Raw genomic sequence first — 17,956 nt, forward strand, 5'->3', positions numbered from 1 at the left:
ATGTCATCAGTGATGTTTTCAGATTTTCAGCAGTGCTTGCCAACCAGCAGCAACTCTGCCATTCTGGTCACTTACTTAGACCAGCTTCATTTCTTAATGGTCAGCTGCTCATTGCAGCCTCATTGCAGCCTGTAAGAACTCCCAGCCATGAGCACTGCACTTTGCTCTGAACTTCTTATCTAAGTTGAAATAAGGCCTGTATTTTTCTCTTTGAAGACTGAATACATGACATATAACATGTCTCACTGGAAGTCTTGGATTGTTGCCAAATCCTGACTCTCCTGTTTCTTAATTCCAGAAAGCAGAGTCAATACTGCCAACGCTTTTGACAGGGGTACTTTTAATAAAGCCCTGAAGTCATGCGACTATGACGATCTCAGCTCTCACTTTAAAACAAAGTTTCAGGCAGTCTTGGTTGTGGAGAAAAAATGAAAACACAGATTTTAATGCCTTAAAAGCAAACAGAACTTCCAGTTTATATATTTGGTTTAAATATATGATAATTTCAGGATTATGATCATTTTGAAATCCTTCTGCTTAGCAGCGCATATTTAATACTGATTTGTTTAGCCTTTCAGTTTGAGCCTAGGCATAAAGCTATCCTAAACCACAGATTTCTAAGGTATCCATGATCTCTGCTGAGTGCAAATAGTAGAAGGATGTTTAGATTCCAAGCACACATTTGAAAATGCCAAGGAGAAAATGGTTTATTTACCATTAACCTGTCAGCTTGAAATTCAGCAAGTCACCTACAGTACCAGCATGCTCAAGCATGCTAAATATCTTCCTCTCCAGCAACACTGTAATGAAATGCCTCTGACTGGTGTATTGAACTCAAATGACTTGTGAAGAAGAAACTGCAGTTTGACTTTCTGTGTAATCTCTCCCATGGCAATAAGTTTTTACCCTTCCCAGGAGAAACAATTTCTCACTTCAGTATTTTCCAGTTAATTTCAATTACTGCTTTGGTTTGTTGGGGTTTTTTTCCCACTTTCAGTCATTCATGCATAACTTTCCTTCTGATTTCAGAAATTCCTTCACCAACATTAACCCTGTTAATTTCAATAAAAATAATAGATGAAGTTTGCTTAAAATATATTGTAAGTTTTGTTAATAGTGAAATGAAATGTGGAACAGATATTAGAATTAATAAATATTTATTAGTGAATACAATTTAATTCCTTGACAAAAGAGAAAGGCTGTTTTTGTAGAAATTATCTTAAAAATATTTTTGTGTTATATGGCCTAGGTGACAAAACTATACTTCAAGAAGTAAAATCTTAATTTAAACAATAAACAGAGGCAGTAAATTTTATCTGATTCTTTGTTTAAAATGTCCTTAGGAATATTCATAAATGCACTACACCTACAAAAAATAACTAGTTCATCTTGTCTGTGATTCGAGTTAACTTTTTAGCTCCCAAATATATTCCTTATGAAAATTATTATGAGAATGAATTGTGCTAAAGTAGAACAAACTATGTAGATGGCACAATACAGGATACTGGAAAAACTGATTTGTCCTCTCACAGCCTCACAGGCTAAGGACAGCAGTCCTGTTCCTCCAAGTTCAATACTTAAACCTCCAAGCAGAAATGGTGCCTGCAGTCCCCTCAAAGTTTGACATAGGTGTTTGCGGCCAGCTGACCTATGGTGGTCCGACCGCCAAGCTCACACTCTGCAAAGAGCTTCTCATAGAAAACCTGCTCTGTTACTGGCCAACAGTGTGGGCTCCAGAACAACTAGTAAAATGAATGCAACCTTTCTGTGAATCTTCTTAAGGGGAAAGGCTCTGTTCTTTGCAATAGGTTTTTGTTCTGGTAAAGGTATTTTTTCTGCATCATGGTTTATGTGTCTTCTTCATTTCATTGCCTCCTTAACTTCTATCTTCCTTCTCCCAAATCTCCACTTCATTATTCCAGGCTGATAAGCCTCAGGTACAGTCCCCTACTGGCTATATGTATGTACCCAGTCATGTGTTTGAGGAGTGGGAGGGCTAGCACATCAGCAGTCTACGTTACTGTGATTCCTCTCATTCCTGCCTGAGCAGGAAGCCTGTGGAATCATAGAATCGTTTAGGTTGGAAAAGACCGTTAAGATCATCAAGTCCGACAGTTAACCTGGCAATGCCAAGTCTACCACTAAACCATGTCCTTAAGCACTACATCTACTGGGCTTTTAAATACCTCCAGGGATGGGGACTCAACCACTTCCCTGGGCATCCTGTTCTAGTGCCTGACTAACCTTTTGGTGAAGAAGTTTTTCCTAATATCCAAACTAAAACCTCCCCTGGAGCAGCTTGAGGCCATTTCCTCTAGGCCTAATGGTCTTATCATTGTCTGTCTTCTTCCCTGGAAGCCAGAGCACTCTCCTTGGAAAGGCAAACAGTGGTTCAATTTTCTGCTGGGTAAGAGACCCTAGACCTCAGGTTTTCTGTTTTTCTGGGCAAGGGCTCTTCTCTGCTAGCCAGACTAGCCAAAGGAGAGCTCATCCATTGCTGGTCCTTAACCCTCAGGAGAGGACGTGATGTTCTGAACTCAGAGTGGATGGAGGTGCCTGCTGAGCAGTTCTGAACCAGAGGTCTGCTTAGACCTTTCTTCGTAGCTAGGGATTCCTATCAACTAGCTGTCCTACACAGGTGAAAATCTGAATCAGTTCTCCCTAAAGACACCTGCCTCTCTCAATCAATTATTAGGGGGCCTAATTCTGTAGTCTGGGCAAGTTACTGGAAGCTTATTTCTTGGGCAGTGTGAATATGGTTCAAAAGCAGTTCCCAGAAAAAATTCTGCCAGCGGGATTCATTCTTTGACAACATGATTCATGATTTTGCTTTTTTAAAACAAGAAAAAACTATGCAAACAGTCTAGTAACCCAGCAGAGCTGAAACTGTAAAAGGCAAATCAGGAAGTACAAGCGAGAGCACCCATACAAGGGACATAAACTAGCTTGTTAATAACCTTTACCAGTTAGAATAAAATGCACTGTTAAATTAATGACAATTGTTCATGAGCTGTCAGTTAAGTTTTATCAGGAGTATCTAGTAGAACATACCAGGAATTAAGAAACAGAGCGTTTTCATCTTGTGCCTAATAAGGAATAATGAGAGTGAGTGTAATCATCTAATTTCTAGCAAACCACCACACTACTCTCACTAACAAGGGGAGGTGTAGAAAATATCCCCAGAGAGAAGAGAGCATCTTTCCACTGCTTTACGTCAATAACACCACCGACTTGCGTGGAATTACTCTCAGTTTATTCCTTGTTCCAGTTTAGGAAGGAGATTCAGACCCAAAGAGAGTAGGATTTACTTACTAGTAAATACTATTCTAAAAAATTAGAGGATGTACCCAGCAGTTTTATTCTGAGTTGACGCCATACGCTCTTTGTCTTATTTAAAATTCAGAAGGTTGTGAATAACCAGAAACCTGTCTGTTCCTGTAGGCAAAGATTCTCCCTTCTGCTGGGTTCCAGTTAGTAAGCAGTCAAATTTACTTCCCTGCGTCCCACAGTCCTTCCTCACATGCACTTCTGGACCTGAATAAGACCCTCTGCCTTCAGCACAAGATGAGCATGTTATGGGAAATCAGCATGAAGGAATCCAGTTCTTCTGTCTGTGCTGGTTCTGCACACCTTTTCTACAAGCAGAGTCTCAGAATAAAACTTATTCCCTAGTCATAAAACTCAACAATGTTAGTTCTGAGTTAAAAAAATAGGTTTGTTTTCAAATGAGTCATAAAAAAACCTTTTCCTTTGTTAGAAAAAAGCAACTTGTACTCACATTTACGTAGGAGAACTAGATATGTTTCCAGAGAAGTAATCCCAGATGTCCATATGTTCACACTAGCCTGTTACATTCCAACTTAAAGTATTTATAAGCATGTCTTGCAGGCAGTTGAAGTAAGTGGAAGCAGAATGGTTCATAAAAACAGGAGTGAAATATCAATACCATTTCAAGGGTTTACCCTGAAGGTTGTAAATGCATGTAGGAGAAATATATTAAGTGCTATTAGGTCTGTATACCTATGGATATAGAAGAGATGTTACCCTTTTGTGCATCTAAAACCAAGCAGAGGCTTGTGTTTATGAAATGGTTTTCAGCTGCTTTCTGATGATAAAGATGCATATTCTGCAGGTAAAAGGTAAATTCATAGAGGCATCACATGATCAGAATCTGCTTTGTATTCCTACCTCAGATATGCTTGAATTACTTCCTTTTCCCACTTCAAAAAGCCTTTTAGACAATACTTCGTTTGAAACTAGGCTTCTTGAACTGAGAATTTTAAGCCATTGTTTTCATTGACATTTTATTTCTGTGAGTGAAATGTATTTCCAATTACAAACTCCAGAGTGTCAGAAAAAATAGTTTTAGTTCCTGGGATTCTGATACTGTCTTTCGTATTGTTGCTGTTACTAGTAAAAAAATTAAGAACAACAACACTACTCAGCTCCTGTAGAGAACTTTTCATTTTAAAAAGCAATAGGAAATAATTAAAACCTAATTAATTAATTTTCCACAGTAATTACTGTGTTGTACCTCCTTATTATCCTCATTTTACAACTAGAAAAAAAAAAATTAGGCCCAGGGCATGCTTTTCGATTTTCTTAAAAAGGAACTGACCTCTGAAGCCAGTGCAGTTTGTGGGAATTAAGCAGATGAGAACTTGCACACCTGATGGTGTCATGGTGGCTTTCAGATCCTTCCCTTGCTGTGGGGCAGCACTTACTCAGCCACAGTTTCTTTCAAGAACTGAGATTGACCGTGGAAAGCTGCACTTTCATGTTTGTGTGAAACAGAAGGAGACCTTCCCTTTGTCTCCTTCCTCTTCTTCCTTTAGGGCTAATAATTTAACGAGAGATCTATTTATTGTCAGTACTCTCTGTAGGGTTTGATGCTATACGTGAAGTTATGTGATATGCAAAAGCTTAGGTCTTGAGGAGGTCTGGCATGACTTCACAGATCTGAGTACATGGTAGATGCTAGTCCTGAAGATGTTTGGGAGTGAGCACTGAAAGTGAGGAGAAGGCCAGCTACAGCTTGGAGCATCTAAAGATTTCTTACCGACTTTCTTCACTATTATTAGGATCCACAGAAATGGAAATATTAAATAAAACTACTCACTTGTATAAATTTACTGGATCCCTGATTTGCAGTTATAATTTCTGAGTCCCTGTGCAATGCATGTTAGGAAGCTCTGATCAGCTGTATATCCACACTGGGACTTGAGATGTCTCTGTGCTCAGTCTGCTGCAATGTGCATCAGCCATTCCCTTTCATGAGATAGTGTTCCATGACCTAAAAGGCTTTGAAATCTGTAGGGTTTTTTTTTCTGAATCTGTGTCATAATTTGGATTTCGTTACTACTGTATGCTTTTTAAATTCCCAACTTCTCATTCCTCATTATGCTTCTACAACTAATGAAGCAACCTTAATTTAACAGAGCTACTTTTAATAATGTCCATATTGCATGGAAGTCTAACACAGAAACTTACTTTCATAGTCTTTCATATGAATAATTATGTGCCTTAAAGCTATTATGTGCTAGTAAAATTAACTGTCGTAATTAATTCATCCCATGAAAGGACAGAATCATTCTGTCAATTATGTATTTAAAATAGTCTGAAAAGCGGGGGGAAGTTACTCTGGTTTTGTTGACATTGAGGTACATATGTTAGAGGTATGAGAGAGCTTCTTTCCCACTGGCAGTTATTTAAAAAAAAAAAGATTACAAGGTTAATTGTTTTAAAATCTAATAGATACTCATTCAAAATTACCAGAATTCATATTTTGGGGGGTTGGTTTGTAGTTTGTGTCCTCATGTCTCCAGTCATCTACAATGTGCATGAAAATAATTTGATTTTCTTTAAAACCCTATTTAATTTTCCGTAATGATAAAGAGGCCACCATCCTGCTTGGTCATACTGCGTATCAGACTGTCCTTTATTGTTTGAAAATGGCTCTGCTTTTTAGCTACTTTCTACTTCCTCATTCCATATCCTACTCTGTCAGTGACCTCCTTTGGAAAGGGTAATGACCATCACCCCAGTTTTGAAAAGTTGTATTTGTTTCTTTTGACTTCAGAAGAACTGTTTTGTGCTCAGACTGCCAGGAGAAAAGGCCAGACTGTGCTTCAGGTTGTATTCCCTCAAATGACAGAAACCCAGCTAGATGGGATTTTTTTTTTTTTTTAATCTTGGTTATTAATTTTCCAGATTGTCCACCTGTGAAGTCCTGACTATTCCGTCTAGTATATGGTTGTCTTTAGGCAATTTAACATCCTTGGGTAGAGGGACCTAGATATAGAGAGTATTCAGAGGCATAGTTGGTTTGTTCTGGCCCTCAATAGCAATGTATTAATAACAACAGTATAATGAACATAAAGATATAAATCAGTTCCTTCTTTACATAGTAGTAGTTAGATGTAGATATTTTGGTGATACTTCTATGTAGCTCAAATTTGACTATCAAATTTACATAGTATCAACTGAACAAAATTATTCTGTAGATAGGAGACATCATGAGAAAAGTGTCTATCTAGCATTCTTGAGCATCCACCATCATTTATAATGTAACTAAATTATATAATTTCTAGAATAGTAAGCTAATTTTTTTACCAATATTAGTTAAAGTGTGAACTTTTTTGTTCAGGTAAGTAAAGACAGCGGAAATAACTTTGTGTTTGTATGTGAGAACAAATAAACCCTTTCTAATCTGTAATCAGATAAAAATGTGCACAGTACCGTAGGGTTTGTTTTTATCTCAAATGCTTCTTACAGAGAATTCTAGTATGTTTTAAAAGGCAACACTAAGCTAGTGAGAAAAAGATTTTTAGGTGAGTCTTTAAAGAGAGGTAGAATTCTTTATAACAATCAGGTAGAGGAAAGAACGAAATCAGATCTTATGAATATGGTTAATGTATACTTGTAGCCCCGTTTTTAAAATCCTGTGAATTCAGGTGTCTGAGTGACTTCTGTTTTTTCCACCACATGTACTTCAGAGTGGTGACCTCTGAAGATTGCTTGTGAACATTTAGCAGCATTCCTAAGAAAGTGGGGCTATCACTGCTTCCTCCCCTCGAGCACCAGAGGTATCTCTTCTATAACTGTTTGATACCATGAGTAACCAAAAGTTATGAAGAACACTGAAAGCCATAAGGGCAACTTGAATTTAACTGGGAGAGAGCTAAACTTCCAAAAAATTTTTTTCTCATTGCCGGAAGGCTGTATTTCATGAACTTTAGTGCAGGGATGGGTATGAGATAAAACAGTGCTTACCACACAGACCAAAAAGGACAGGAGAAATTAAAATCCTCTTAGCGGCCACACCCAACCTCTTGAAAAGTGTACTGAAGCTTGGGTGAGATTTAGAGAAACAGAGAAAGTGTTATAAGAAACTGTGGATCTTGGAACGGGTCTGTTTTCACCTGGTCCTAGGCATCAGTTAGCTTCATAGTGGCTGCTGGATTTTAAATACCATCTTACTTAAACGCTTTTTAGATGGAAACCATACAGCCATTTTCCTGCATAATATGAGACACTTATATTTTGCTTTTTTTAAAGATTTTAATTTTAGCTAGGGGAACATTCTGGTAATAAAAACGATGAACATAGTCTAGAGAAGGTTTCTGGGGTGAGGTAAAAATTTTTCATTAAACTTTTTCCTTAACATTTCAGGTGAAACAAATTGGCTAACCTTCACAAAAGACAAACAAGCCTGTCCTTGAGCGTATGAATTTCCCTTAAAAAAACCCCAGAAACTGAATGACTTCATCAAGTTACAATTTACGCAAATGTAACATATCTGAGCCTCACCTAATAATGGAATTACTGAATCCTGTAGTTCTGGATACTCAACTTAATCACAGGCTTCTTGAATTGCTCTTTCCACAGATCTGTACCCCAGATTTGGTGGTGTTCCTGGCATGTTCCAGTCAAAGGCTGAAAGAAAGGTTACTGAAGCGTGCTGAACAGCAAGGGAGACCTGATGATAACCTGAAAGCCACTCAAAGAAGACTAATGAATTTCAAGCAGAATGCTGTCCCGTTGGTTAAATATTTCCAGGAAAAAGGGCTAATCATCACAGTAAGTCCTTTAGTATATACCTCTGAAAACTTATTTGTTATCATGCTTACACTTGGCTTCTTGGACCTTTTGCTTTAAGATAGGCCGGATGAGTCAAATTATGTTTTAGGTATACACCATGGTTACTGAAAACAAACTTTCAGTTTGCCGAGAGAGTATTTTCTGCAAAACGCAGTAACACAGAGCAAAATTCATGTGCATGTAGATGGCACGGTAAGCATCCTGTCAGTTCGTTCCTGCAGGCATAAATTGCTTCGCCAAGTATTTGCAAACCCTTTGCTAAGAAATTATTTGCATGAAAGAAGAGCTTGCTTCGAAACACTAGTTGCTATTCCAGTGCCAGCAGTTTCATCACTTGCAAATAGTCGTGCTTTTTGGATGGTAGTCGTGAGAGGAGAGGAAAGCAGAAAAAAAAATTGCATTCTAACAGAAAGCATATCTTGAGTTGGATTAAATCAATACAGGTTTGTCAAGAAATAAATATATCTGGCTGTTGATTGACTCCAGTAAATAAAAAGTCCTTAGATTATCTTATCATGGGTTAGATATGCCTTATTACATGGTCTCCTACAAGCTTTAACATTTCAGGTAAAAATTTTGTTGACAAGAAAATTACAATGTAAACAGACTACTTGGATATTAGTAAGAATACTGATTTTCTGCAATTTTTGGGGCAAGAGAAAATATCTCTAAACACAGAACATACCAAAAGCTGCATTCATAAATAAAGCCAGAAGTACTTTATGGAAGCAGGGCTAGCAAGTACTACTGAAGTATTTAAGTGCCTAATGATGACTAATTCAATGAGCAGTTGACAACGGTTGAATTATTGACATGTTCTAAATGACAGACTGTGTCTAGTTGTAATAGTGCACAGAACTTGGTACCACATATGGTACCACGAGAGCACAGATGGCCTATTTTGTTTCTTTTGGTAGCCTAAATAACCTAAGTAGTTCACATTGGTATGTTCTCCTCGTGGCAAATACAACTAGTTCTATGTGCTGGTCAGATTCAAGAAGGGCCAAAGCATCCTTAATCGCAAAGTCATCTAATGATGTTAGTAGCCTTAATAATGCACTTCAACATCTTTCTGAATTTCAAAATTAAAATCCCAAGAAATTATTAAATTGCTTTTTCCAGAGATCTTTTCCGTTTGAGGATTTTGATTATCTCTGTTTGGAAGGATGAGAGGACTGGAATTCTTGGAAGTTGTTCTTCATTATTGAGGAAGTGTCTATTTTGTGACATTTCTATAGCTTTTACAAGTGCTCCTCGTATAGAAAGCATACTTAGCTCTTCAGGGAAAACGTGCCTTTGTAGATAAAGCATGTGAGGCATCTGGATAGAATTCCTTTTCTGTGATGAGACCTGTAAGACAGAGGATGTTTCTCCTGTTGAAGTTTTGTCTTCTGCTTTTTAGCTCTGTTTCTTAAGAGTTCTAAAGATAATTTAAGTTGCAACATTCACCTTAGATTTCTCTCTTCTTTTTGAAGAAAGCAGACGTTTGTGATGGGTATAGAAATGGTTACATGGCATGTGAATGTTATATTACTGTCCACTACAGGACAAGGAAACAGCATATACAGAAAATACTGACTTGGCAACATGTCAAAGAAGTCTTTAATATGAAAAAAAATCTGTAAGATTTGAATTTACTCCTTAACTATATAGTATCTACTCAAAGTGTGTTAATATCATTTCATAGAGATCTAGAAATTACTCTAGATTTACATCCGTGTAGAAGTGAAGAGAATTACACTTTGGAAGGCAGACTCTCTTGTTCACCTGTCATTAGAGCTGCTACAACGCAGTTGCATTTCCCTTATTGCAAAACTAGGATGCCTTAGTAAAGCCAAGCCCTGAGTGTTAGATGTGTGAGTAATTTCATGGCCAGTGGATAAAAGGATCCCTTTCTGCAGATGATAAAAATATATATGGCAGACCTCATTTCCATAGAATTTCATTGCATATGGAAGATGCATTTTGCCGTTGCTTAAGGCATCTAAGTTAGTGGGGGATAAATAAGAGGAGTAGCTGGGAAAGGAGTAATAAAAAGAGATTAAGCATGCATACTCGAGCAAGTAAGCAACTGAAGATTTGTACAAAGGGGCATTTTTTAAAACCACGTGACCTTGAAACAGAGGAAACGTATGCTAAATCCACATAGAAAACTACATACTACTAGAGCAAGTTGTAAATTTTAAAATAGTGTTTCTAAAAATGGTTGTCACCATTTGTTCCTTTTCTTAGTGTTCAATTTATACATCAGCATTATCTATAGAGTTTTGACATTCTTCTGACAACATAATTTCTTTTCATATGTTCATTTTGCTGGAAATTCATTTGTCCAATGGAATGTATGTTTCTGCCAAATTCCTGTCCTATTCCTTTAAGCAAACATCAATGGAGATAACAGATGTTTTCTTACTCCAAATGGCTTTGATCCCATTGTCTTCTTCACAGATAAACTTGAGTTTTCTTTTGGTTTTGAAAAAAAAAACCAAATCATAGAATTTTTCATAGCCTTCCATGAGTGGAAAAGACAGACTTTTCTTAGAAAGCCATAGGATCCGAGAACCATTGCAGTCTTCATCACCATCTTCTCCTGGTGGAAGTCTTGTATCTTCAACTTGCCTTTACTAGTATGTATCTGTATAATACACGTGTAATATTAACACTTCTACATACATTTGATGCACTTGGGCATGATACTTCCTTACAGAAGGAGGAAGCAAGAAAGAAAATAGCATTTATCCTGCTGATTATAACATTGAACCTGGAAGGCACTGAAATATTATGCGGATGAGAGCAGTGTGAGAACTAGAACAGCATAAAATAGAGCTACACTAGCCTAATTCCTAGAGGAATGAATCCTTGAGGCAAGATCAGGCAAGGTCAATGTTGACCAGGAGGAAAAAAAAAAGATTTACGTTTTTCTTAAATCCCTACCTGCACCTTGTCACTGCTATTCAAAGCTCTAAATCTCAGACATTTCTTCTACCCAGCATCACGATTCTACTCAGGGAAAAGAAACAGAACTATTTGTCTTATGGAGAGTTATAATTTTAGAACCACAACTCAAATTTTAAACATCTACTTAAATATGTTGTTCTTCATCAATAAACAGACCAAAAGAGAAAAGCAAAATTCACTGAAATCTAACTAAATATGATTAATGAGCAGACATTTGATATAGTCTACTGTTAGACACTGTATGAGAAAGAAAATAAAAATCTAAATTTCCCAAAAATATTAATTTTCCTGCTCCTACAGTTGTTCCGTACTGTTTTTAACATATTTTGGTTAATAGAATTAAAAATCATGTTCTTCATTTCAGATCTTATTGGTTAGGTTGCTTAGGTGTAATTCTTTCCCTTCATCTTTTTTTTTTTCCCCCTTGATTTTGAAAAACGTGCTGTGAGTTACAAATAATAAAAAGGTAATCCTTCTCCCTCCCCCTACCCCTGGCACCCCAGCCTAGATAAACTATGTTTCAGGAGAAAAACGGTTTGTGTTAGCTGAAGTTCTAGTCCAGCACATTTTTGTTGTCTGGTGAGAACTTACTGTTAAAGGAGATTACTATTAAAAGAGTTCCTTAAGAATCAGCTGGAAAATTAAACTGAAAACTGTTTTATTGTTTTGTTAATTTCAAAATACATTTCTCTTCTGGACATGATATTGATGTTTCATCATTATTAGACCTGCTGCTATGAACTACCTCATTCTTAAGAACCATAGGATAAAGCTCAAGAAAATCACATTCACTGACCTTTGAATAAATTGCTATGATGTAAAATTATTCTAACTAGGAAACTTTTTCATTTACATCCCATCAGATGTAATTCATCCTACTGCAGGGAAGTTTAAAGAACACACCAATACAGCATGGTAGACAATAATGAACAAACCATTGTGGCACTTGTATCATAATGTCCCTAACTCTAAGTCATAAACCAAATCTCCCACAGAAAGCAGCCTCTTTGCCTACAAGAAATGTTTTTTTTTCCGCTCAACTGACTTGCTTAAGTTGTTCTCAGTCATAGGGATGAGCTATATTCTGGAGAGGAAGGAATGAGAATTCAGAGGATGGTAGATTGTGCCCACACAGTGAAAAATACCAGAGTTGTACTTTGTTTACTGCTAATTCACTGAGGAAAATGCAAGAAAAAGTTATAGCTACTTATTTTTATAAAATGAAGCCATGGGTAGCAATCAGCCATATTCAGTTAAGTAAGAATTTTGACCATGCTATGGTTATTGCTGTTATGTTTTTAATCAGAGGAAAAAAAATATCAGAAGTGAGGAGGGCAAGATAATGTGCAGGATTTGTATCTCCAGATAATCTGTATTTCAGAAACTAGTTATTTGTATCAAACCAAAACTAATTGTGGGAAGATGATAGGATAGAGGAGAGGTTGGGTAGAAAGGAGAAGGCAATTAATCTTCAAGTCTCTGCTCTACATTGTTCAGATACATTTTAAATCTCTGCTATTCACACCCCAGTGATACCCATCACCCAGCTATTGGTTATTTTGAAAAGGGTCTCTAAATCTCCACTTTATCTGGACTCTAATCTGGTATAGATATTGGTGTAGTCATTGGAGAGAAGATCATTGGGTTACAAAAGTCTTTCAGTCACAGTTATTAAAGCTGTTCTCAGAGAGCTTATGTTTGTAGAACATATCCGTTGGTCTAGACAGAAAAAAAAATTTACGGAGCTCATCGTCATAGCAGTGGAAGTTTCTCTTACTGGAGACAGGAAGGCCCAGTCTGCCTTATTTATAATAAGTCTATGTAAGCATAGTGCTTCAGTGTCAACCTTGTTATGTTAGTAAGTCTGTGTGTATTTAAAAAAAAAAAAAGAAAAACAGCTTTAGTGAGACAAAAATGCTAAACATTAAAAGAAAGCTCTGGACCTTATTTAAACAGCCAGGACGGGACAGCATCCTGTGGCATAAAATGCTGATTTCACTGATATCTTCATTGTCTCACTTGTCCTTTTAGGGAATTTACCATGCCTATGCAAAACACTAAAATGACATTCAGATTAGTCAGAGAAGTAAAGGGAACCCAGAAAAAGCAGCTGAAGCTGGAAATGGATTTTGAGCACAAATTTGGAAGTTAAATAGTTGCGGGTGAGGGAAATAGCTTATATAGCTGTCTGCCCTCATTAGCATCAAACAAGCCTAATGGCTGTCAACTGTCACAGAAAAATTCCCCACGGAACTGTGTTATATAAATTTTTCTCTTGATTTGGTTAAAAAAGGGATTTTGCTATAGCATTGCACACTGACATGAACTTTAGCTACAGACTGTGACTTACCAGTACACTCATGAAAATATCAGTTATAATCCATTTCTGTGTTACCATATACCTGTCCAACTTGAGGTTCTGGTTTGGGCTATTTAATTATTTATTTAGCTGTGAATGCTGATTCCAAAGGACTTTCAATTACTCATTTCTCCTTTAATTCCGGGCCCCTCCCTGGAGAAATGTGGGTCCTGCAGTCCTTTCAGCAACTCTCAAGGTCAATCCAGATCTTACTGATAGCAAACTGTTAAGTAAAGGCATGATCTGAACCTCCACCCTGCTTGCAGGTCCTGATGGCAACCACTGCCAGGCACCTCTCCCAAACTAGAATCCAGCTCCAAGAATCTTCTGCTCAGTGGAGGAACGCGCATGTGGTTTGGCAGAACGCAGAATGACTAGCTGCTCTGGTTTTTATGGTGGTGATACTTGCTCTCATCCATGCAGTTTTGCATTAAACAATTCTTAAAAAGAAAATAAAAAAAACCCTCACACCCCCTTCCCTGAAGCAATGCTAGGAATAGAGACTGTTAGCCACCACCTCCCCCGCGTGCTCTCACTTCTCCGCTGCAGGCTCAGGATCTCATTTACATGCCATCTGATGCCTTGGATGTTGCATTTTTGGCTGCAAAGTGATACAGACTTGGCAGGAACGGTTTCACTCAAACCTAGCGTCATCTGTATCTGAGCATAGCCTTTCACCCCACAAGTCATGGATGTGGGTTTGAACTTACTTTGCTTTGTAGAGGGTACTGAACTGAGATTTCCCATTGATTGGCTCAATGCCACCAATATATTCTCAAATGCCTCTCAGTTGTTTTAAAAATACAGCAGTCATGAGCACGGTCTCGTAGGAACATGTTAGATGTGCTTTTAACATGACTACTACACTGGCTCTTCAGGGTACTTCTGGTTTCTTGGGCATGACCAAGTCGGGGTGCGAAGAGGAACCCAGATAACTTTGAGTGTCAGCTGGAGCAAAACTTCAGTGTTGTAGGAACTTTTCATATCAAACAAATGTAGGCAGCTATTTGTGGGAACCTCGAGACCAGAAGTTTTGTTTGAGATTCAGAAGTCTTCCTCTGTTTTGCTGCATGGTTCCTAAATCTTTATCTGGCTCCATGAATGTATATGCTTATATAGTAAAAAAAAAAAATTTCTATACAGGCAAAATGAGATGTGGAATGGGAAATAATTACTATCACTTTTTCATTTTTTGGTGATTCAAAGCAATGAAAGGTAAGTTGAAGCCTAAAACAAGTAACCAGATCTCTGCAGTCACAGAAAGTCAGCTAGCTGTCATTGCAAATTAAGGGTTTCTGTGTCTCTCCTATGTTTGATAGCTCTTTTGCAGAAAAATAGGGATATGAGAAAGAACCTGGAACTGTTTCCTGTGGAACTGCTGAACTAGAGAAAGTTTATGCATGCTCTCATCACTGCTAGAGTTTACACTGTGTCTCAACACTATGTGTTACCGCTTTGTGAGGTATTTTGAAGAACATACAAAAGAAGGTATATAAATGAAATTTATGTAGAAATGTGTCTAAACAAACTGTTTGTAAATATATGTACATTTTATGTGGGAAAGATAGATGAGTAATTTGTGCATATGTGGAAGCATGTGCACCATACACACTTTCCAAGCTTCAAAATATTTTCAGCCTCTGATTATATGATTTATGTCAACAAGTTAAGTATATCAGAAATACTAATGTCTGCCAGAGAATGACCAAGCTTGGAAACTTGCCGTCTGTGTATACATGCAAGCATGCAGAGAAACCTTGAGGGTGGAAATTCTTTGCTGAGGTGAACAGCATTGGTGCAACACTATGTTCTTTTTTAACTTTGGAAGCATGTAAATAAATACCAGCTTTTTGAAATCTGCTCCGCACCCTGTACACCCAGTAGTTTGCATGAAGAAGTAGACTTTGAAAAAAGAAATAAACTTTGACAAGTCTGGCTATAGAATTAGCCATTGATGAGTACGTGGGCCAAGCTGATTTAGGAACTCCAGAAGGAGAGAGGGAATGCTGTTTCTGACAGCCATACTGTCCCAGATTTATCCATTTCTGGCACTGTGAAAGCTGATACATGTTTAAAATTAACAGAGGTTTTTTTACAGATCTGAAGCTAAAGCTGAGATAAGTAATTAAGCCAAGTTATCACGCAGAGAAATGAACTGCTAGGGATATTTAAAATAACATGCCCTACATATTCTTCAAGTTATTTTAAACAGTTCATCTTAAGGTAATTAAGCTGTGTCCTTTGGGTGAGTATTAGTTTCTACTTTCCTTTTTGTAGTTAGTGAGGCTTAAAGATTATTTTTTCTTATTTAGAGGAAACTTATATTAAGAAACCAGCTTGGAAAAAATACCTCGTCTCTGGGAAGTCCTTTTGTATTGAATCAGGAATACTTGGCGTCCATAAGCAAACTTTCCTATCCTAAACCACATCTGATTTTGTGAACATCCAGCAGAAGAACCAAAACTGCATTTCAGCCATGCTTTGCTGTAAACGTTAAAATACCACTTTCTTACCAAAAGTTCCATTAGCGATTTCCAGCTCTGATTACCACTGGTGGATCTTCCCTGTGAAAGGTTTATAGTCAGTGACTTCCTGATTTTATGGCAAAACCATTTTGCTGTCATTTGGTGGAAAAATTTTGGATATCAACTCATGCAAGTTGCTACATCAGTAGAATCAGGATGGTCTTTCAGCTCTCACTCTCACAGTCCTATTAAAATGTTACTACATCTGGTGGCTTGTGCCCTACAATTCCAGTATTTAACATCATTATTTCCTGAATCTTAAGTTGGTATCGTTAGCTATTGTTAAATATTTCTATTTCCTTATCCACATGGCAACTGAATGTTTGTTCTGATATCAACCATACTCAACTTTGATTCAAATGGGTGAAGTGAGACTGAGTGGACTGGCCTCCAGTCATGCAGTCTAGTATCATCCTGTAATAATTCGAGCATTTGCTCCTGTGTCTCCTTTCCTGTAGACGTACTGCATGAAAGAGAGGGAAGACATAAAATATTACACTTTCTTGTTTTTTAATGCATTATAAAGATAAATTTATTCACATTTGTGAATGCTCAGGTATTGTAATGATAGAAGCCATTTAAGTGTCAAAATGGAGAAAAGATGCTCAGACTGTCAGCAGAAAGTCTGATGGAGTTAATCTTCTGGATCTGTTCTGGCATTTTTCTCTAGCATTCTGGAGTCTTATTTCAGCATTTAGGCTTAACAAGACAGGGTTAGATTCAGCTACAGTGTTGGTGGAGACCTGAGAAAGCCAAAGAGCTACTCATCCCTTGTGTGACTCAGGGAACACACCATACTAGACAGTACTAAAGTAGAGAACTATAGCCTTCCCATAGTACACCTTCCCCTTTGCAGAATATCCTTATGAATGTTTCTGATAGCTCTTTGGAGGATTTTTTTTTTCCTAATACAACTAAAGAATATCTACCAAACAGTGCTTTGAAGAACTGTATGAAATACTTTAGAATTAGGAAACACTGGTATTGTGTTCACTCAGCACTTCACTGAAGTAATATGTCCTTGCTTCTTAAATTCACTGATACTTAGACATCGGGTAGCCACTAATATGGCTATTTTGTTCCTTGAAACTGTGGTACTTCATTTAGTGTTAGCACAAACATCTCTGCACGGCGTTGCCTTGTATCATGTAGTCATAACCTAAAATTCTTGGCAAAGACTCTCTTGTGAATCCTCTGCAGTTTGTCTTTGCTATAACTAAGCATGTTTCCTTTATCCTCTTGCACAATTATCATCCTTCCTACTCCCAAGGTTAACATTTGTACCTTTCCATCTGATACAGGACTGCAGTGTTTCATTAATGGCCAGTGAATGTATCTGTTCACTTTGTTGTCACCATGTCACATTCTGCAATTCAGTAGTCTACTTATAAAACAGGAAGAGAAGCCTCACAAGACATGGCTATAACACTGCAATCACAATTATCATTGTAATTTTCTGTGAAGGAAGAACTGTTGTCTCCATTCTCAATGGTTAATCTCTTCTTATACTAACAAAATGGTCATTCATGCCAGTCACAGTATAGCAAATAAAGAACTTAATGTGTAAAATGTGGCATCTTTTCACTGTCACTTGCTATGATCAGTTATTTATATATGTAGGATTGTTCATATATATGTTACCCCTTGATCCATTGTGTTAAAAATATAATTGCTAAAATTACATTGTTTTTAGGTGAATCTTAACATTTTTTCATTATGTCCTCCACTGGATTTCTCCTCCCAGCTTTAACCAGAATGTCAAATTGAAGCTTCACATTCATGCTTTCAATACCAGTACTACAAAATTCTCTGCTCTGTCTAGCATGTCAGGTCTTGTCTTTTCTTGCATTCTACCATCCATTGTGTTTTGATAATAATATAGTTTTTGTAATCCCGAGGTCATCTCCCTCTCCTACCACTGCAAGATGCCAATTAAGCAACTTAAAAATATACTTTTCACTAGTTTCCTACTGTGTCCTGCCTTCTGTGCATTTTTGGTCTGCTGTACGGAAAAGAA

General features: G+C 37.3%; 1 protein-coding gene across 1 annotated transcript in view; it reads left to right on the forward strand.

Moving 5' to 3' along the window:
- The window catches only part of AK5 (adenylate kinase 5), a 97,844-nt gene that overhangs the window by 14,842 nt on the left and 65,046 nt on the right, over window positions 1-17,956 (forward strand). The window contains exon 6 of the mRNA XM_087730924.1: window positions 7,888-8,079. Coding sequence (XP_087587050.1) covers window positions 7,888-8,079 — 192 coding nt within the window. The remainder of the gene's footprint in view (window positions 1-7,887; window positions 8,080-17,956) is intronic.

The sequence above is a fragment of the Nipponia nippon genome, unplaced genomic scaffold, assembly GCF_047370975.1.
Source record: "Nipponia nippon isolate SJK-2023a ecotype South Korea unplaced genomic scaffold, ASM4737097v1 scaffold_5, whole genome shotgun sequence".
NCBI lineage: Eukaryota > Metazoa > Chordata > Aves > Pelecaniformes > Threskiornithidae > Nipponia > Nipponia nippon.